Below are 22,939 nucleotides of genomic sequence, written 5' to 3' on the forward strand. Positions count from 1 at the left end.
ATTACAATGAGGCACAAACCTTTTTTATTTGTGTCTAAATCCATGGAGATACGTTAAAATTTTGACAAAATATACTGGCACAGACACACACAGGGTGCAGTAGTTTGCAATAGAGTACTGTGCATAAAGGGAGAAACAAATTGTGAATTTAAGTGTAAAACCCCATCACCAGCATGCACCAGCCTCCTTTGGCCAACAAACAGCCGGCATCCACTTTTGCCTCCGCCCACTGGATCAAAACCTGGCCTTTATCAGAGTGATGCACCTGCCCCAAACTTCCCTTTTCTGCCTCAAACACAAAATGTCAGTCCAGCTTCAGACACGGACGGGCTTCTACTGTCATCGGATGCTGTCACAGCTCTCTGCAGTAGATGCAAGTTAGACTGGAATCACAGCAGGAGAGGTGAAATTGCATTTGCATGGCAGGCTAGAAGTGCCCCAGACTCTTAATCACAGGCTTTAGATCTTAATAAGCGGTTAGATAAATCATCATGAGGGGCTTTAAATGACCCTGTCTTGTATGTGGTAGGATGGGCTGGAAATTTCGCTCCCCTTCACACTGTAGGAATGCCACACTAGGGTTACATAAGTGTTCAGCTAATCGTTGCACATGAAAGGATAACTCCTTTCTGATAAGGATTTTGCAGGTGAGAGGCACATTTTGATGGATAATTGAGGATTGGCTGTTCTTAATGTTAGAAAGCTGAATATCACATCTTCTACATCAGAGGCTACGCTAGCAATTTCTTTATGGCAGAGGGCAAGGGTGCCAGTGACTGCATGACATATTTGTGTAATGCATGCTGGGTATTGTAGTTAGTATAGTAGGACGAAAACACAGTCAAGAACCAATGAGACAGAGAGATGCAAACCTGCACTACAAAATATTGCGAAACCTGATAAACAGCATTAATTGCTAATTCTATGCTGTTTATTATATATTAAGGTAACAACATTATATTAAAAGTCATTTTGGATTTCTGTTAGTGAACCTGTCATGAAAATGAAATGTTTATCATATATTTCTCATGTAAAGGGCAGCCAGCTTTTTCAAATCGTGTAAAAACGTAACCTATCTTTTAAACAATATTAATAACCTTCAGCAAAAAAAATGAACTGGAAGAGACAAATTAATAGATAAATATGACAGCCAGAACTGTTCTCATTAATTCATAAAAGACTCAGATAAATGCCTGAGTGTTTAGCCCTGCATGTGAGAATGTGTCCAATAAGGTGTTATCTTTTATTTGTTACAGTAGAAATGTAATTTTTATGGAAGCCCAATTCTGGCAATAAAAAATAGCCATTTAGTGAGTCATAGCCATGAGAGTTTCTATAACTATGACTTATCTCATAACAATGAGACAATAATTCTTAACTATGACATAGTATCTCATAATTGCTAATTAGTATCACATAATTATGACTTCCTATCTCATAACAATGAGCTGCCATGTCATAATTATGACTTGCTCTGTCATAATAATGAGATTCTATCTCACAATTATGACTTAGTGTCTCACAATTATGACTTACTATGTCATAATAATGAGATCCTGTCTCAACTTAGTGTCTCATAATTATGACTTGCTATATTATGATGATGATATCTCATGATATGGAGAATGTTTCTAATAATTTTGACTTAGTATCTCACAATAACGATTTACTACATCATAATTATGACTTACTATTACATGATAATAACTCACTATGTTGTAATTAAGACTATAACTTAGCATCTCATAATTCATAGTAATTCATTATTATGAGAGACTAAGCCATAATTATGACAAACTAATTATTATATAAGGCATTTATACTACGTGGCCTTTTTTTTCAAGCTGCAGAAACAGGCTTCAGCAAATTTATCGGTTCTTATCCAGATGCTAAGAAAAATGTACATGTTCAACATACCTGCCTGCTTGTAAAACACCAGACAAGGTGAAGAGTCCAAAATCAGTGATGACCACTTTGCCATTGTCGTAGAAGACGTTCTTAGATTTCATGTCCTTGTGAAGGATTCCTTTGGCATGCAGGTAGCCCATGCCCTGCACACAAACAAACACATACAAAATGTTCCAAGTGTGTCAGAGCCGCTCCACGTTTTCAGTAGATACAGCAGATTATCCTGCTTTATCATCACAAATCAATAAAAACTCCACAGTAAATGACTTGAGCTGCTTTTTCTCAGCATGACCAAAACCACTCACAAATGTCTGCAACACCAGAGGAGATTATTTAAGAGATATTGCAGAGGCATGAATACGAGAAACATGGGGAAAATCAGGGCCTTTATAAGGGCCTTAACCACGGTAGATATGGATGGAGTGGAGCCGTACCTTCACCATCTCCTGTGCGATTTGTCTGGTCTTGTTGACGTCCAGGATGACTTTAGCGTCTCTTATTACTGCGTAAAGCGTCCTCCCTTTACACAGACTAGAAGAGACAATGGAAAACAAGTTATGCGCAGCAGTAGCCATTGCATCCCCTACATAGCAGGGGCGCAGAAGGATTTGAAAGCTGGTTCAGGCAGCGTTTCTCACAGGATGCTTATCAACACCACAGCTGTAGGCATATGAATGTAACGCCAACGTTGGCTGCAAGGCACCGGGGGTGGCATCCAAATGAGATACACTGAAATTTCGAGTATGTCTACACAGTGGATGGGCAAGCGAGGGCTAGAATTCACACTGGCTTAGTGTTGTAGAACTCAAACCCCAAAAGTTCCTTACAGAGTCGTCTCACTCATCTAGAACTCATGTGGCGTAAATGAAATCCGGTCACCAATACTGATTTTAAGAAGCTGAAAATTCTGCTAATGTTGGTTGATATAATTGTAGGTGGTCAAAAATCAAACAATAGCTTGTTATACAGGGTTGAATACCAAAAGTAACTATCATAAATGAGTGAAACTTTCATAATTAGAGGACTTTAAGTATACTTAGCTCTGTATAATTCCAGAAATTCTGGAATTAGCTTCAGTTCCAAGAGTCAATTATACACATTTTTATTCTCACTGCCAAAAATGAAGATACAGGGAATCAGATAAATAAAACATACAACACTAATTACGCTCATTATGATTTATGTTCTGAATGATAGAGACTCTTGACATTAACTTCATGCGCTCTTCATCACCTCAGTTATTTCTCAGGAACACAAGATGTCTGTTTAATTCAGTGATGGGTGATGGTCTCACGAGGTCCTTGGGCATATGTATCTATGGAGGCCACCCAACTACTTATCTTAACAGTCACACAAAAAAATAGACCTAAAAAATAACTTTAATAAACAGCTTATGTTTATTTATGAGCAATCTGAACAGCAAGCAAACAAAACAATTGTTTGTAAACTTCTCAAATAATGCACAAGAGCTTATTATTTCATGCACAGTTCTATTCCACATATATTGCACTTTTTTTGGTGTTAGGGTGCGTTCAGTGTTTTTAGATATGGTGGGTGGGGCTGAAAGGCCTTTGTTTTTTGTTCAGTCAACACATGAAGAGTTTATTTGCAAAAAAAATGATAAACACCAATAATTAAAAAAAAAATGAGCTGACAGTTGTGAGTTATTCTGAACACAAGGCATTGCAAGTTCATGTTTTACAGCAGAATCAGTCAAACATCAGCGCTGTTCTTGAGCAGAACCCACTGAATCCAATCAGCGAATCAACGTGCGGTATTCCGGTCGGGTGACACAACACTGCCACAAACTGTTCTCAAATGGCTCCCTTCTCCCTAAAAGTGCAGTACGTAGGTCTTAAAATAATGGCTACTACATCTAAACAGAGCACAGAGAAAGAATGTATAGCTGTTTTGTGTTTAGTGTTGTGTTATATGTCATTATATTCAGTATTGTGTGTGCCTGTACTGTTCTGCCTATTTTTATGTCTGCATGGTCATGTCTGTCACACCTGTCACTTGTCATGTGTAGGCCGGGCCTAATCTTGGCATCAGGCCATTGTTTTATGGGTTGGCTAGGTGCCTGGTATCTGCACGCAAGAATAAATTTAAATTCTTCAGACATAAAGCTGGTTCCCTGGGTTGAGTCGGGGTTTGGACGCTTCAGTGTGTCTAACAAAGAACCCCTGGGGATTCAGCTGTGCGCGCCCTATTCCACGCTGGAGATAAAGTGCAATATTTGGGTGTAAAAGCAACATTTCATAACTCACAAAGTATATAATCGAGGGATCGTTGAGCCATTTGAGATTCCACCTTAGGATTTTCCAAAGTGTGATCTTATAGATGTTTAATACTGCACACTAATGGCATAGCTGTTTGTTTTATGTTAGAGAATGGTAGATATTGCACTTAACTTGTATCCATTACATGGCTTTGTTTATCATTAGAGTTATCTGCCTTTGCCAAAATAATTTAATTTGTTTTAATATATTTTCATTTTGAAAGTTACCTGCCTTTTGTTGAGTCATTTTTCTACTTAATCAAAACAACCCAACGGCAGGTTGATTGATGTTACCTGGAATGCGCAATAGAAAAAAGCCTTGTCTGTTTTCGCTTATGAACTCGACATCTACCGTCGCGTGACTTATTCAGCAGAATCTCTCGTGTGGCATATACATTCCAAAACTTGATTCTTAAATGCCTGGACTGAGAGGACTGACTCTTTTGGCAGCCCCAGTTTAACCTTAACAACATAGGTTGAACAGACTTTGTCTGTTGGACAGAACTCAGCTTGAGCTGTTCTGCACTTGCTCAGTGTGGCTCTGTTGCACAGGCCACAGGCTTCACCCCAGCAGGGTGGAGGGAAGAGAGGCAGCGCCCACTTTGCCATCTGACGGTGCTGTCTGGGTCTGACCCTAGGCCTGTTCTCACCCTGCTGAAATCCATATTCATTAGGGTGTGACTTCTAAAGTTATCATTTGGTAAAAAAAATCTGAATTACACAATTTTCCCCCTTTTCCCAAATGTAGTCAAGTAGTCAAAACGTTTTACCTGGTGTTTGCTTCTGTAGTTCGACTGTGGAGCTTTGAGGCTTATGTAGCTAACAGTAATGGAAGCTTAAATGTAAGTGTTTCAGACCCTGCATAACAATATGATCCATAAAAATGTACATAAAAGATTCAGTATGCAAAATGGCTGTTACATATTAGCTACACAACATACTTTTGTCCATTTTTATTGATAACTGCATTACAGGTCTGCACAAACATGAAGCCCAAACCCAACCCATACCCATGTCTTTGAGTCCTGACCCAACCAGGTTTAACTGGTCCTGATAAATCATTCAGACAGACAGATGTAAGAGATTTAACAGCTTCATTTTCTTGTGTCAAATTCCATCTGTGGTGAAACCCCCTCCGGTGTGCAAAGTGGGTTTGGCAGTTGTGAACAGTACTTTCACATGTTGAGATTCTGTTTAGGCTTAAATTGATTTTACTGCAAAGAGTTTTAGCTTTTAATGGTATTTTTATTTTTCATTTTACAAGGAATTTACAATTTAGACATGAGAAAATGACATTTTACTAGTAATTTCTTACAAGGAAAAAGAGAATTTTTAAAGTCAATATTTAATATTTAATGTGAGTTGAATTCCTGAGACCAAAAAATAGGAATTAAAGCTAAACTGGCATGCCATAGTAATCAGAATCTCAGAATATTAGTTAAAGTAAATATCATTATTATTGAATTATTTGATTGAAAAATTAAATCCTATGTCCTAAAATATAATTCCTACAATTAAAAGTGAAATTTTATGCTGTAATACATTTTCTGTCAATTTGTCTCTTTTTTCACAGTAAAAGCATTTTCTGAGAAAGAAACTTTTTCTTGATTAAAAGTAACCTTTAGTAATATTACTATGTATTACCTCATTTGCATATTGATTCTGATTGGCTCTTGCCTACAATGTAAAAAATAATGCAGCATTAAAGAGACACCGAATAGACACTGTACATAGTCAGATTTCTTCAAACAAAAATATATCTAGCACATAAAAAAAACACAATCATTAGAAAACAAACTTGAGCCCGACCCGAGGTTGATGTACGTCAAAAAATCATCCCAAACCGGGCCTAAATCCTGTGAAGTAGCCAATTCGGTGGACACTTTTTTTTTTAGCAACAATTCTCAGAGCACCCCTCTGGACCTCTACTGACACAGGTCCTCCCCAAATAAGGTAAGGTTAAAACTACAGATAAACATCCAGTTAATGTTGTTCATTACTCTACTCATTTTCTCCTGAGGTCAGTCCACTACTGCTCTTTCTGTAAGAATGACCTCTGCACTATTTTCAAGTGCTACTACTGCCAACATAACTCACTCCAAACAACCTCGGGCTTGGACCCTCTCTGTATAATTAAGTTGTATATGGAAGAGCTGCTTGTTTGCTTTTCTGATGAAAGGCCACGCAATTATTCCACGCAATATGAAAACCAGTCAATAAACAGTCACTCATGGCAACACAAAGACAGACATTCAATATTTATGTTCCTTGCACGTTTATAACCAGGCTGAGTCCATTCCTCTCAATTCCAGCTCAATTTGGCCCTGTTAGGACCGCGGCTCCTGGTTAAGTGCTTTAGATTGAACAATTACCACTTTTGACCTTTTTTCAGGTACAGTGAATACAGCTCATGGTATAAAATAGCTAAACAAAGATTACACAGCTTTTTGCTTTAATTTGATACAGTCCCGGATTTGCATCCAAGCAACTGTTCATTGCTGTTTTGAAGGCACTTCAGCGCGCTTCGAGTGGTCTCTGGAGTGACCCGGACACAAGAGGAAAAGTGTGTAAATTGGTATTATTGTATAAACATTTCCACTGACAAGCCAGATACAAACAAAAACACACTTTCTCTGGTGCATTTATAGTTTTAAGTACTGTAGTATACCACAGCACTCTTGACCATCCCCAGAGTCAATCATTTGTGACAGAGGAAACATGAAGCCCCACTTAACGCGTCAGCGTGAAGCACCATTAGAAGCCGTAGACGTCGCCAGTATTGACACAATCACATCGTAGTTTTTATTACAATGTGATATTATTTCTCACTTACACCAATCAGGCATAACATCATGACCACCTCCTTGTTTCTACACTCATTGTCCATTTTATCAGCTCCACTTACTGTATAGCTGCACTTTGTAGTTCTACAGTTACAGACTGTAGTCCATCTGTTTCCCTGATACTTTGTCAGCCCCCTTTTACCCTGTTCTTCAGTGGTCAGGACCCCTCAGTGGTCAGGACTCAATTAGACACTCCTACCTTGTCAGTCCACCTTGTAGATGTAGTTGGAGACAATAGCTCATCTGCTGCTGCACAGTTTGTGTTGGTCATCCTCTAGTCCTTCACCAGTGGCCACAAGATGCCGCCCATAGGACACTGCCCACAGGATGATGTTCGCTGCTTATTTTTGGTTGTTGGACTGTTCTCAGTCCAGCAGTGACACTGAGGTTTTTAAAAACTCCAGCAGCACTTCTATGTCTGATCCACTCAGACCAGGGCAACACACACTAACACACCACCACCATGTCAGTGTTACTGCAGTGCTTAGAATGATCTACCACCCAAATAGTACCTGCTTCAGGGGTCCTGACCACTTAAGAACAGTGTAAAAGGAGTCTAATAAAGTATCAGAGAAACAGATGGACTACAGTCTGTAACTGTAGAACTACAAAGTGCAGCTATACAGTAAGTGGAGCTGATAAAATGGACAATGAGTGTAGAAAAAAGGAGGTGGTCAGAATGTTACGCCTGATCTCCGAATTTCTGCTGAAAGTGTGGATTTGTGGTTGTAATCAGAAGAGAAGATATTTTATTATGACTTGACTTTGATGGAAATGTATTGCTATGTGGACTGTCTTGCTTAGTGAAAAGAGAAACCATATTTTGAATTTTCATAAATATATTTATAAAAGCCATATTTGAAATTTGTTATTTGTTGGCATCAAAACAAGAAAAAAGAAGTGCACATTCAAACACACCAATACAGTATAAAAATCGAACGTAATTTTTAATTCGTTGCTAATTCTGTAATCAAAAAAATGTAAATCTAATATATCTACAGCACCAGCAGAGAATAAGCTTAAGCTTGGAATATCTATAGGTTAGGTTTATCCATATATTCAGTTTCAAGAGTTTAAGCAGGGTTGGTTTTACAGTAAACCTAGATTAAATTTAATTCAGTACCTCCATTACTTCAAACTTGAACTTGAACTTTGAACTAATATTCAGTCTTAGCTTTAGACTTGAGTATTTATTTATGGAGCATTGATTGTAAAACTGCAATAAACAGAATAAAACAGAATGAGATGGTTTGGACATGTGTTGAGGAGGAATAATGGATATATTGGGCAAAGAATGTTGGAGATGGAGCTGCCGGGTAGAAGGAGAAGAGATAGACCTCAGAGAAGGTTTATGGATGTAGTGAAGGTGGACATGGAGATGGTTGGTGTGAAAGTAGAGGAGGCAGTGGATAGGGCAAGATGGAGGCAGATCCCTAAAGGGAGCAGTCAAAAGAAGAAGATGCTTTTAGGGAACTGGGCTCAGAGCATTTGTGTTTAAATACTTCGCCGACAGGTTTTGTACATAATTTATGCATATGTTCTCAGTGCTGGTTAAATGGCTCCACCAGACACTGGGCCTAGGCATTATAACAGTAGACTGTCTAAATGTCTAAACTCCTTTACTGTGAGATATTTTTGTGTCCATTTACAAAAAGTCTAGAAAATGATTAACATCAAGAGTAAGATTGTTTCTGTTTATATTCCTGAATCTCAGTGGTGGACAGTAACTAAATAAATGTAATTACTGTACTTAAGTAGTTTTTTCATGTATCTGTACTTTACTGAATTTTTTCCATTTTGGGCGACTTTTTACTTTCACTCCACTACATTTCAAAGTCAAATATCTTATTTTTTACTCCATAACATTATGCAAAAACTGTCATTCCTTTTGGCTTATTGGCTTTTGCATAAAAACATAACATCAAAACAAAGGAAACATGAAGCAAGAGCACCGATCAAGGTACAGCGCACATTTTGTTTTGAGCTTGTTTTGACCTGTTGGTCATACCAACCCAGTGCAGCACACGTTTCAACGTCAGTGTAAAATTTTGGGAGAGTCTGTTCAACATAAATGATGAACTAACCTAACTTTGTGTAAATAGAGCACAATATAGAAATATGTCCACATATGCAGTCGAGACTGACGCGGCTTTTTTCTGAATTTCTACAAACACCATTTCATTTTATAGTAAATTAGTTTGGGCTGGTTTATGTTTATGAACAGACGCCTACAGATCAACATAGTAAAGGAGCTCATCTGTGATCCTGAGTTTAAAGCCAGTTTTTATTCAACTTAAACTTGGAACTAAGTTGTAAATAAATCTGAAACTGAAACTTTGCTTGTGTGTAAAAAGTGATTTCAGAGCCACTCGGTTCTCCCTGATGGAAACTTTACCTTCAGTGTTTTGTGCTTATGATCATTTTAATAGACGTCAGCGTCACTAATTAATGACGTTCTATTAAAAGACTGGTTTACCAAGAGAGACAGAGTATTTTCACTTAAAATGACTGAAAGAAGCAAGAGTCTTGATATAAAATGATAATAAAAACATTAATCTTAATCTTTTAGTACTTTTACTTTCAACATTTAAGTACATCTGAAGTCAAATACTTTTGTACTTTCACTCATGTGGAGGTCTAAAGGGAGGAACTTCTACTTTTACTGGAGTGATGTTTTACCTTCGGTGTCTCTCCTTTAACTCAAGTACATGGTTCACTTCATCCACCACTGCTGAATCCATCGTGGTGGACAATGAAAATGAATCACAGATTAATACTTTAATTGCAGATTTGTTTATCCATGATTCAAATTAAGTGGTCCAACACAACTCAATTTAAAATCCTTGATTAGCCCTAAAGTACTTGACCCCCTCCCCCTAGACTTCTACGTGCAAACTGGTGTCAATGGAAATGCAGGCCAGGCTGTCTTCTGTGTGCAAAGATGCTGCTGATGCTTCTACACATGGTTACCCTCTTCAGACTCTTTTCGACAGAACTACTTGTACTGTCAAAAGGACTGCAGAGAGAAGTAGGGGACGGTCAAAGAATGTATCTGAAGTACACAGTCAAAGAAACGTCAATATGTCAACCTTTATTGCTCGTCAGTGAAAAAACTGAAACTAGAACTTCTGCCTTCTACATTCCATAAAACAGATGCCCCAATGTGATGGCATAGAAAAAACGTTTGCTTCCTTACAGAAGGTTTCGCCCCCTTAATTTACAGTGTCATCTTGCCCCTGGAACTGAGTTAAAAGGGGTGGTGTTTGAAATCTTCCCTATGAAATGGGACCCTCAAATAAAAAGAGCATTACTTCATTAACAGCTACTTGCGCTGCTCTGTAGGCGACCCTGCCAGTCTGCAGTGATGGCAGAGGATGGTAAAGCTCAGCAACTTTACTTTTAGGACATCATAGGCCTTCAAAGAACAAACAAACTAGTTTCTTGTTCGAAATTTAACTACCGAGACACCAGCATACTACTAGAATTTTTTTTTAATTGTTATGAAGAAAATGACCATAATATATTAAAAGATAAGATAAGGCTTTATTTATCGCATCGCGTGTGGTACATGAGGTGGAACGAAATAGCGTACTCAAGGTCCCAGTTAACTGCCAAAAGTAACAATAAACAATAAATAGAAGGTGCAAATAACAGCAGCATGAACCACAGCAGCATGAGTATGAGGTAGAAGGTGTACATCTTAATACTGGTAATGTATAGAGTGACATGTGTAGGGTTGATATAGTGGAGGCAATGATTCAGTACAGCAGAAGAGATGAATAAGTGGACATGAAGTCCCACTGCAGTTCATATCAAAACAACATTAAAGTAAGATAATTCAATGGTTACCATGATTTTTTAACAGAGAAAATTCTCACAATTGCAGGTTTCTTTGGTCGCTTGCACAGCCATCTTGTTGGTTTTCTTCTCACAACACTCTGTTTGGAGTGTTCCTCTGAAAAACCTCCGTTTCGAGGGCCATGTAGCCCTAACACGTCACCCTACCCCTCTATCCCAACAAGAACCATGATACCCTATCCCTAGACGTGAACGGGCAAAACAGAGGGGCAGGGCTAAGGGGTGAAATGTGATTGGGCTGAAGAATCTCCACATGAAAAAAGTTCTTTACCAATATTACAGTTCTTTCACGAACCTTTACATTATGTGGATATTGTTTAAAAAGGTTCTTCACCTTCATTTTACTGAAAGGCTCTTTAGGGGAATGGTTCTTCTACGGCATCGCACAAAGAACCCTTTTTGGCACAGAAAAGTTTATGTTCTTCCTTGTGCTGAGCGGCAAAAATGTATTGTAATACATGTAGTTCTGGAGAATTAGAGAATGGAACAACACAAATGCTTTAGAATGAACTGAAATAAGTTTTGGCTCAACAATGACGATAAGCAGCTTTAAGATAACATGAACACTAGTGGGCACTGCCTAGATGTGTAGAGTAAAGATGATGTCAGACCTCAGCCAGTGGCTGCAGTGCTCACCTGGTGATGATGGCCAGGTGCGGAGGGCTCATGCAGGCGCCCATGAACAGCACCACGTTCTCATGCCGTGTGTTTCGGTACGCCATCACCTCCCGCTTAAAGGCCTTCAGCTGGTCCTCATTGTCCCGCTCAATGTCGATGAGGCGGATGGCCACCTCACCATGCCAGCGTCCGTGGTAGACCTGCCCAAAGCGGCCCTTGCCTATCAGCTCTCCGATCTCCAGCTGCTCGAAGGGGATGTCCCACTCCTGCAGGAAGATGCTGGTCTGGCTGGCTTTGCGGGGGAAGTTGCGCGCCGACAGCAGAGACAGGTTCATCTCCTCAAATTCATCGGCCGAATCCCCCGCTTCATCATTCCCCTCTTCATTCTGTTTAAAAAAGAGAGAACAGGCTGAAATCAGTCCATGTAGCCAGACTTCAGAGGTAGCCAAATTCAGCAAATGCTGAACTACAATCTTATACAACAGCAGTATAACAAGCTTGCTTGATGCCTTAGTCTCGTAGCTCTAATGCAAAAGTAAAAAGCACTTTTAGCAAACCAACTTTTCAGTTATGAATGCACTGATCAATCAGCATGTAACATTACGTATCCATGAAGCATTTCAACCTAGATCTAGACCCCATCGCAGCACTGAAACAAGAATTGCCAGTGATTTATTGTTGTCATCTGACAATACATGCATTATTATCTGTGTGCTTCTACACCTCATTTTAGCATTTGATACTGCATACATGATTGAAAATAAATTAAGAGACTCAGTCTGTCTCCTGGTGTAGATCCTATTTGACCAATCATTATCAGTTTGTTTGTGTAAATAATGAATTTGCTCAACAAAGTAAAACGTGAGGTTCCGCAAGGGTCAGTCCTGGGCCCATTATTATTTTCTCTCTATATGCTCGCGCACATATAAATTTCCATTACCATGCTGATGACACTCACACACACACACACACGCACACACAGTTTGGCTAAAGGAAAGTATATCAATTGTATTTGACAGATGAGCTCATTTTTGTAGTCACGTGTTATGCTACAGCATAATCATGACTCACATCTGAAGTAGGTTCAACCTCGATCTGGAGCAGGGGGTTACCTTTGTTACTGTTAGAATAAAGAAAGAGAGGGAAATTAATTACACCACTGAACAGATGCTACACTTCAAAGATGTTTTCAAAGTGTAATAAAAAGCTTATCAGAAAAATGACACTGAAAAGTCTCATTACTATGTCACTTATTTTGTGTCTGTACCAAAGGTATCAATTTATTGTGTGAACTGTAACAGCAAACATTTTAGAAAGGTTTAACTAAAACTCCCTAGGCTGCCTAGCATGTTCATAGATACAATACATGGCTCATGATGCCAGGTTACCTTCATACTCTACAGACAGTGGTTTTCTGGCTGGACCTTAATGTCACCGCTGATAATTTATTCAAACAACATGTATGTCTTTTCAGTAAAAATACTTTTGCACATTAGAAACAAAATACATTATTAAAGTGAAAACTAACACGTGTTTCCTGATTTTGAGAAAGTTCTGAATGTCTCGGCCCGAAGATATTCTGAATAAAATTTTTAAAATAAAAAAAAGTCAAACCTGTGTTTTCAGTGCACTCCAGCCACTGCATGAATTTTATATAAATAAATGCTTATTGTCTATATATGTTCATAGAATTTCTCAGATGGCCTGTGCACAGTACTGTATATCCTTGCTGCCGGATCAAAACCTTATAGCTCTTTTTTTTAATTTCCAGTTTTTTAAACCATTTAAAAGCACCAGCTGTCCTTAACATTGCACATTTCATGGTGAATGGACCAACAGAAAGAGTCCAAAATGACCTGGAATAACATCTTGTTACATTAACTTTAAGAACTTTGTTTCCTTCCCCTGTAAAGTTACCATTTTTGAACGGTTTTGTTACAGCAAAAATAAACAGTATAATTATATTATACACTCATTTAAACCTGGATGTTGTTATAGATGTCCAGACTGAGGTCTTTGTAGGTTTTCACTAACATAAAACCAGTTTGGTTTTCAGGTAAATGAAAAAAATGATTCTGAAACGTTAGTCCAGTGCAATTCACATGATTCTGATTAGAAATAAATGGAAACCTGTAAATAAAAAATGAGAAATGTGTTCAGAATGATAAACAGAGCCTGTATAATGTTTTGTACAGTGTGCAGGGTAGCACAGAACAGGGTTTAAATCCCCACTCAGGTAACACACCATCCAGCACCAATAAGAGTCCTTGGGCAAGACACCAAATGCTACATTCGCTTATCTTTGTAATGATTAGAAACTGTATGACACTCTGAATAAGCTTGTCTGCCAAGCATATTATTGTATAATATTGAGAACTGAGACCCTGTAATCTAGCATAAATCAATTCTAAATGCATGAATAAAATTCAAGAAAATAGATTTTGGTGAGAACATTTTCTTTTTCAACCAATTTCTTGAAATATCTAATATAATAATAATCTAAAAATACCCTTAGTTTGTAATATTTAAATTCCCGTTGTATAGGGCAAGTGACTACAAACTTTTGAATGATGAAGTACATGCTAGTAGTCTTAACCTTAAACCTAGTTCAAAGAAAGTAAATAAAGTAAAATAGATAAATAATAACCTTATGTGAAAGGGGATCAATGCGCTATATCCATTCACTTGGTCATTAGCTCCACGCTCGAAGCTTCGGACGGTTGGCTCTCAATGACTCACTCTCTTGTCTGTGGTTTGAACAGAGCAACACATTCCTCCAGCAGCCAGTGGAGACATGGCCTAGCAGATAATGACTGCACACCCTGCTAAGCAGGCAGAGGGCTGGTCATTAACCCATAGCCTTGCGCATTGAGGGCCCAGAGACCTAGGAGGCCTCACCAGTGAGAGCAGTCAAGAGGGGGCTTTTGCCGCTAATTAAATCAAAAGAGTGTGCACTTGCTGTGTCTGTAGCGAGGCGTGCATCTCATCACAAACCGCGGCTGCTCCACTTTCATCAAGAAGATGATGCTCCGCCACTCTGCCCTAAGCTTGCTTTGGTTAAATATTTATTTTATGCAGCAATGTCAGCATAAACATGTAGACTGTGACAAAGTTGTCCTATTCAAGAAAATGGGGCATAACGCTAAACCAATTGAATATAGACAGAGGTTGACTCCACATGTCCACATGTAGCACACAAATACAGTTTGTATGGTAGCATTCATTTGACTTCCGTTAATGTAAGGAGACGTTGACTTTTATGGGCCTTTGACTTCTCCCAAACACTCTCGGATCCGGTTGGCATCATCACTGTAGCGTGACGTGAAGGGCACCGCTGCGCTTGCCCAAAGTGTGCGCCTCGCATCTTCTTGCGTGTTTCTGTTTCGGCGACGGAAATATTTTTGCTCCAATAATTCGGTTATTTCAAAACATTCATGCCCCCCATAAATAGACACAAGCAGTGATGTAAGTGTCTGTCATGTCTGTGTGTGCAGTGACCCCGGCTCTAAAACTGGATACTGGCCGGAAGATTACAGAAATAGGCCCCGGCTGTTTTCGAATAATCTTTTGCCTATTTTCACACAATATTTACACATTTTGTTAATGCAATGCATTGAACACAAACAATATTTTAGTTTCTCATACACAGTTTTACTGCTTTGAACACCGGGCTTATTAGTCAGTTATAACCTTCAGACTTACAGTACAAATGTCAGAGACTACCCTTGTTTATTGTAATTTCCAGTGAAAATGGCCATTAACATTCATACTTTCAGGAGATACTTCTGAGGAGATTAGATGTACGATCACTTGCATAAGGAAGGGGAATGCTGAAGGAGTTTCCAAAACCAGAGCTTGAAAAATGATTAAATGATAAAAAGAAAATGGGATTTCTTACTCCCAACAGCTGGGTGAGACCAAAACGGTCCCCATCAGACAGTTAATCAAACAGCTTATTTCATCTTTAAACGAGAAGAGAAATTTAAGCTCCACTCATAGAAGAATTTGCAGCAGAACATGTAAAGTGGCCATCTGACCAGAGTAAGGTTTCACGGACTGATGAACCATTGCATTTGAGATTATTTGGATTGTGAGAAGCAGAAAGTGCAACCAACTTCGAAGACCAATAATATCAGTCTGGAGAGCCACAGAGCCACAGTTTCACTCCAGCAGTTTCAAGCCAGTGGCATGCAGCACATGCACCATTATTATTTTTTTAGCTATAGAAGAACATTTTGAAATAGAATTATCACAAGTGTTAGTTTAGTGTAGTATAGTGTCACCAAGACCCCCCCCAACCTTCCTTCTTTCTTATATATGCACATACTTACCCAGGCTCTGACAGCACAGGATGGAGGATAACCTGAGGAGCTCTACTAGGAACCTCTGGGGCCACATCTACATACACATACAGACACACATTGGCAGACAGACAGAATAAAATCATTACAAATGAAACACTGACTTTATTAGCTGCTGTCTGGTTGACACTGGATTTGTTACAAATGATATGATGGCAAACGAGCCGAGTGCACTAGGCCTGATGTACTTAACCTCTTGCGCCATTTTCATGTGCAAATGGGACTCATTCTGCCCACGTCTTGTGTATGAAACAGGCACACAAGCCTAATTGTGCAGTTTCTGGGCTGTGCTTATGGAAAACTGCAAATTGTGTGTCTCTCCCTCAGTCATATGCAAATGAAAAATGTGGGTGGAATGCATAGAAAATGGGTGGAGATATCAGACGTGAGATATTTCACATTCCAATCGATTTACTAGCATTTTACAACTAGTTCCAGTCTGTTCTTACCTTCCAAAGCCAGGCGTAAATTTGTGTTTGTGTCTCAAAAGCGTGTTGACAGATTTCTGTTAACAGTGGCAGCAGCCATCATTGCATGAAGCAATGTTTTTCAGCAGAATAGCGTTATTTAATCTCTCAGAATCAGATGCATGTAGTAGAGAAGATGCAGCGCAAAATGTGCTGTGATGGAGCCACAGTGAACACTTGCGGTCCGTGCAATTCCATTTTCTTAGCCGAAGGAAAATAACACGGCTGTAGGATGTTTTAATGGGAATGCATTTGATTCACTAGCACCACTCTCTCTCTTTGCCACTGATATTTCATTTTCTCTTTTGTCTTAAGATTCTTGACTAGGCCTTTTAAACCCAACACCTCACAAACATGCAGTCAGTACGGACTCCTGTGCACAGTTTATGGCAGGGAAAGTGGGATGTAGAGGTGCTGCGGTTGGGTGGGGGGCTGGAGCCCCAGATTTCACGATTGTTGAACTGCAACTGCTAAAAGCAATATGTGTGCTTGTTATAGGATGCTGTTCATATTTTAATGTTTTATTTTATGTATGTAAGTTCGAGTCAAATCTTCTTTACTTATGTAACACATTTAAAATATAGCAAGTATTGGCCAAATATTCATGCTGTCAATTCTCGTCACAATATAGCACATTATGACCCATTCTATTTATCGCTAATAGTTTGTAAGATATGTAACATATCTAATGAAAGAAGGCACATTATTTTGCATAAAGCCACTCTGCATGTCACTTAACATTTCAGCCCTCCACACTCAAAACATCTTCTCACGTCCTCATATCTCCATTTTTCATGTTCTTCAGTTTTTGAAACCTTAGAAAATATGGATTACCCTTTACCTTGTGTGTAAATGTCATTATGAATGGACTAAAAGAACTGACCCAAAATGATTTAGGACATATGAGTTTTTACATATATATCTAAGATAGATACTGTAATCTAGATATGCAATTATATAGTATGCATATATGATGTGTTGATATTGTATGTTTTTTCAAAGTGCTTAGCATGTAAATAGAAATTGTGCACTAATTTGTTTACAAAAAAAGTTAAACAAATGCTTTGGATGTGCTATTTTTACTTAGAAAATCAACAGAATGCATCATTTGACCAACTTCTATATATGACTGCATGTACACTCATTTGCCATTTTATCAGAAACACCCACCACATATTTGCAATCACAGTCTGTAGCTCGACTGCAGCACAATTTCTCAGCCCCCTTCTACCCCGCTCTTCATTGGAAAGAGACTTGAGGGACCATTGGGTGAGGGACCATTCTCAGCAGAGCAGAGACGCTGACATATGAGTGTGTGTAGGTACAAGCGTACCCAAGTCAGTGAATGTTAGGAAGTGATAAAAAAAAAAAATCAGTGCTCATGCTGCCCTACCACCACAAGTAAGCCTTCCATCATGTCCTTTCTGCTTTCTGCATGTTCACCAAAAGGCTTTTCTACCACTAAGGGTGTCCCACTGAGCATGTCCACTCATGAGCCTTTGTTTGTTTAGAAGGGCCAGCAGACTGGCCTTTACAAGGCCCATCATTAGGCAGCACGGCCATGCCGGTTTAGAAAAGGGAAGGGGCAGTGGGGGGGAGGCACGGCATTGCGCCTCAGAGAAAAGACGGTGAAAAACTGCATCAAAAGAGTTGTTCTTGGCCTGTCACATTGCATTATGGGTAGAGGTAACATCCAATTATGATGCACTTACCAGGGAAGATGAACTGCTGCTTGTATTTGTAGTAATGAGATGCTGGGAGAGACAGAGAAAGAGGGACAGAGAGAGGTTGGCTCATGATATTTCTTATTGCAAGCCTTAAAGGGGAAATCCCAGCATTTTGGGGAAAAAATAAAACATCAAGACTCTCTGAATTACCTTGTTTATATCTCAACAACGGAATTAAACAAATGACCAGAATAGAGCTTCGCATTATAATATGAAATGTTATTTGCTTTATATTCACATCGTACTGCCCATTCATACATAAATTATTTATACCTACACAATATTAAATATTCTATATTTTAAGCGAACCATGTGTCTTAGTATAAACAGATCTGTGCCCTGAAATTACCTGCACACACTCACACACCTTTTCGAGCGTTCATAGCATTATCATTATGACCCACATGTGACCCTGAAGTACTGTGATATACACATATACAGTAAAGTGAAAAGACACCAAGTTCTTATTAAGGTTGCCTGGCTATGCATTAAGATATGTATCCAATCTAGCACCACATATGAAAGCAGTTTAAATCAAAAATCTGATTTTTCTGTTCACACTTCACTGAAAAAATCTGATTTGGGTCACATAATGGCAAAAAACTATTTGAACCAATACAATTCTGTAAAATATACAGAGGCTACAGGACTTATTGGACAGGCATTTGCATAGTGGTTTCTGCACATACCTGTTAGGTTGGGCTGCTTGGGCTGTCGGATGCTCTGAGGAGAGGGATGGAGTGGGGAGGGAGGAGTTGCACTGGGAGGGAGGGGAGGAGCAGGGGATGAAGGGGTAGAGGAGGTGGTGGAGGAGGGGTTGCTGCTGGAGTCAGGCTGATATGGCACAGGGATGTGGTCCTAAGACACAGAGAGAGAGACAGATCAAGTCAGGGCCAGCATATTAAAGAAATATTACATCATTTGATCTCTGTCTGCTATCATCCCATTAATTACTGTGGATAGTTTCAATGCATTTCCTTTTATTTAGAAGAGATCTGAAAACCTGTTGGCATATACGTCTGGCGTATACATGACTATATAAACCAAAAACAAAACTATTACCAGATCTTTAACAAGTCATAAGACCATACAGACATGAAAGAATATCTTATCCCTGATTAAAAAACAGGTCTGTGTATATTTTTATATTTTATAAGTTTTATTCAACTAAAGCAATACAGTACAATTCCAGTTACTTTTCATTTAAAGGGCCATTTCCCATATTTTTGTATTTTATTTTTCCCCTAAGCTCCACTTACAAGGCCTGTGTGGATTTATTTACCAAAAGCATCCATCCATCCATTTATATTTGATCATTTATACCTCTCTTTATCCATTAGAATTAAACAAGCTGGTGCCTTTAAGATTGATGCGTGCAAATGACCTCTGTTCTGATTGGCTGCCCAGTATTGTGACTCATTCAAAAAGCAATCAGAGCTGAAACAGAATAACTTCAGTGGGCGGATGGAGCTAAACTGCTGTAGGCTGAACAGGTGGATGTATGTAAATGAGCTGGTTTCTGTGACACCACAAAAACTGAATGTTAAATTAAAGACAGGCTGATTTTGCAGCTTAGTTCCCATATATGAACCGTAAGGACTGAGAAATGGAAGGTACATTCTAAAATTGTAACAGTGCTTAGGCATTACATGAAACCATTTCACAAGCATAAGGAAGATTCCGTTTTCCATTTTATGGGCCCCTTGACTGATTTTCTGGCAACCACGCGCAATCAGGTCTAAAAACTCTGACCACTCTACTATACTAGTACATCAACACAATATTGCAAATCATACAGATTTACAGCTTGTTTTACAAATTCCTTTGACTAAAGAATTCATGAAAGTATTCCACAAAAATATATATTTCATATAAACGCTTACTGACAGATTTCACCAACTGTTCGTCGGGTTTTGTTTTTTCAAGTAGCGCTAAACAAGTCTAATATTGTCCATGATAATCAACCATATGCTACAGATGTGACAGACAGACAGTAGGTTAAAAAATGCTGGCGTTTCCTTTAAGCATCAGATATTCAGGTCTCAAAAGTGGGACTGACATCTTTGTTCATTAATGTTCTGGCACCACACACCCTCATTCCCCCACTCAAGAGAGAGCGATCATCCAGAAACCAGCAGGAGTGGATTAGTGCTGAAGCCAGAGCCACAGGCCCAAAGGCCTGAACGCCAGCCAAGCCAGCTACCCAACACATGGAGCCACCTTTACAAAAGCGCAGAGCACATTCAAATCATTCATGCACGAGATCTGAGTGGCATGACGAATATATTGGCCAATCACTGTCTCTTCTACTGCTTTGCTACAGAAAATGAAACATGTTTGGTAATACAGAGAACTAGAGAAGTGACAAGCTTGCACATCATTGCTCATGTAAGCAAATCTTGTATCTCCAAAATGGAAACTTCATACGAGTGAATTTGTGGTGTCAACATTTGGAAAATGGTTCTATATAGAACCAAAAAAAAGCTTGACATTGTTACAATAGAAGAATTTTGTTTGGTGCTATATAGAACCCTTATCATAAAAAAAAACACGTACAACACATTCTCCATCAATCTGAAGAACCATTTCACCACACATGGAACCATATAAGCACGAAAAAGGTCCTTTGTGTGTTCATGGTCTTATATAGAACTATTGTCTTTACTAAAGAACCCTTGAAGAACCATCTTTTTAAAGAGTGTAGTTTAAACCTCTAAACTTAAATCTGTAGTAGTACAGGCTGAAGCCCACACCCTTAAAAAAATAGTTATTCAAGGGTTCTTTAGCAAAGAAAATCGTTCTATATAAAACCATGAACAATCAAAGAACCCTTTGCATGGTAAAAGGATCCTCTGAAACATGAAAGAGTTCTTCAGATTAAGGGAGAAGTGCTGTAGATGGTTTCATGTAGAACCTTTTTGAAAGAAAAAAAAAGTTCAGTAAGAAGCTTGACATTGTAGTGAATCCTTCTAAAAAAGGTGCTGTATAGAACCATATATATATATATATATATATATATATATATATATATATATATATATATATATATTTACACACACACACTATGCTATACACAGAACTAAAAAGTGTTCTTCTGTTGTTACAGCTTGTCAACTTAAAAATAGTATAACCCTTTTTGGTGCTATATAGAATCCTTTTCAAAAAAGTTCTAGATAAAACCATCTACAGCACATTGTGAAGGACCCATTCATGATCGAAAGAGTACAGCTTTTGAATATCATTTAAAGTGATATTATCCACACCTTCTGCAGACTAGACTGGACAGTGCTTGCAGAAGATGTATAGATAAATCAACAAGCAGCAAACTAACAAAAGCAACAGCAATGTGGAAACCAGTACCCCTCGAGAGCCTCCACCGTAGCAAGAATCCACAACTGGTATGAACGAGAGCTGAAGGCTACAATAAATATGGAGCTGGAACCGCAGACTGTATATATGAAACACATTGATGAGCCAGAACATTATGATCATCTGCCTAATCTGGCCCTGCCAAAACAGCTCCGACCCACGATAGCATGGACACCTGTGGTATCTGGCACCAAGATCCTTTAAATACTGTAAGTTCTAAGGTAGAGTTGCTACAGATTTGGCTTTTGTTCCAGCACATCCCAGAGATGCCTGGCTGGATTGAGATCTGGGGAATCTGGCTGGTCAACACTGCCAAATCTTCTTTATGTTCCTCAAAGCATTCCCAAACAATGTATGCAGTGTAGCAGGGCATACTTTTTAGCACTGTCGTTGCAATTAAAGGATGTACCTGGTTTGCAACGAAGTGAAATTGCCCCCAGACCTAAGGTTTCCCAACAGAACATTGAGCATCACATTCCCTCAACCAGCTTGTCTTCTTCCAACATTCCATCCTGGTGCCATCACTTCTCAAGTTAATGGCACACACTTGCCTGGCCATCCACATGATGTGAAAGAAAATGGAACTCATCGGATGAGACAGCCTTCTTCTATTGTTCCAGTGCTTGCATGCCTACTCTTGGAGCTTCTGATGCCGGACAGGGGTTAGCATTGGCCCTTTTGCAAGACTGTGGCTATGTAGTCTCATATCCTACAGGGTGATATGCACTGTGTTGACACATTCCTCCCATAACTGTCATTAAAAATGACTTTTGGCTTGTGTCACAGTCGCCCTTCTGTTGATTAAGACCAGATGAGATAGGCTCTATTGCCCCCAGGTATCGATGAGCCAACACCCTGTCATTGGTTCATGGTTTGTCCCTCCTTGGACCACTGATAACTGGAAGCACCCACAAGCCTTGCTGTTTCTGAGATGCTCCGACCCAGACGTGTAGACATGGACAGTTTGGCCCTTGTCAGATTTACACAGGACTTCATGTCTGCCCATTTCTCCATGAGAACTGAGTGTTCCAGCTTACCACCTGATATATTCCAGACCTTGACATGCATCTTATTACCAAATAATCATCATTATATCTCATAATATTTTGGCTCATCGGTGCACTCATACAATGTACACCCTTCGGTTGGAACATGCAGCAACTGCTGCTCTAATAGGACGCCAGTAATGAAAATTGGAAACGGCATTGATTCTATGGAAATCATGCTATTCATGTTCAGGTTAATGAGAACCCTGCATTCATGTGATGAAAATAATGTTATTAAATCAGTGAAAGTGATAACATTTTGACAGAGCTTATTTTCTCCATGTAGCTTAAACAAAATGCAGTTTATTAGCTGAAAATAAATATGGGAGTGAATCATTTATCACAATGAATCACAATTAACTCTCCCAAATAATTTAATAAACCACAATTATCTGAGCAAAGTTATATGATTAGTCAAAATGACTTATTTGAATTGTCTGGCAACCCCAAAGTTAAAGTAATAA

The 22,939-nt window shown here is 38.9% G+C and overlaps 1 protein-coding gene across 3 annotated transcripts in view; it reads right to left on the reverse strand.

Annotated features, from left to right (window-relative positions):
- Positions 1-22,939, reverse strand: part of ksr2 (kinase suppressor of ras 2) — a 168,192-nt gene that overhangs the window by 35,866 nt on the left and 109,387 nt on the right. For all 3 annotated transcript variants that reach the window (XM_017705064.2, XM_017705063.2, XM_037531480.1), the window contains exons 12-18: positions 18,750-18,918; positions 18,046-18,087; positions 15,837-15,903; positions 12,577-12,625; positions 11,524-11,891; positions 2,343-2,439; positions 1,918-2,051 (exon numbers count right to left, since the gene is read on the reverse strand). In XM_017705064.2, coding sequence (XP_017560553.1) covers positions 1,918-2,051; positions 2,343-2,439; positions 11,524-11,891; positions 12,577-12,625; positions 15,837-15,903; positions 18,046-18,087; positions 18,750-18,918 — 926 coding nt within the window. The remainder of the gene's footprint in view (positions 1-1,917; positions 2,052-2,342; positions 2,440-11,523; positions 11,892-12,576; positions 12,626-15,836; positions 15,904-18,045; positions 18,088-18,749; positions 18,919-22,939) is intronic.

The sequence above is a fragment of the Pygocentrus nattereri genome, chromosome 20, assembly GCF_015220715.1.
Source record: "Pygocentrus nattereri isolate fPygNat1 chromosome 20, fPygNat1.pri, whole genome shotgun sequence".
In the NCBI taxonomy this organism is placed as follows: domain Eukaryota; kingdom Metazoa; phylum Chordata; class Actinopteri; order Characiformes; family Serrasalmidae; genus Pygocentrus; species Pygocentrus nattereri.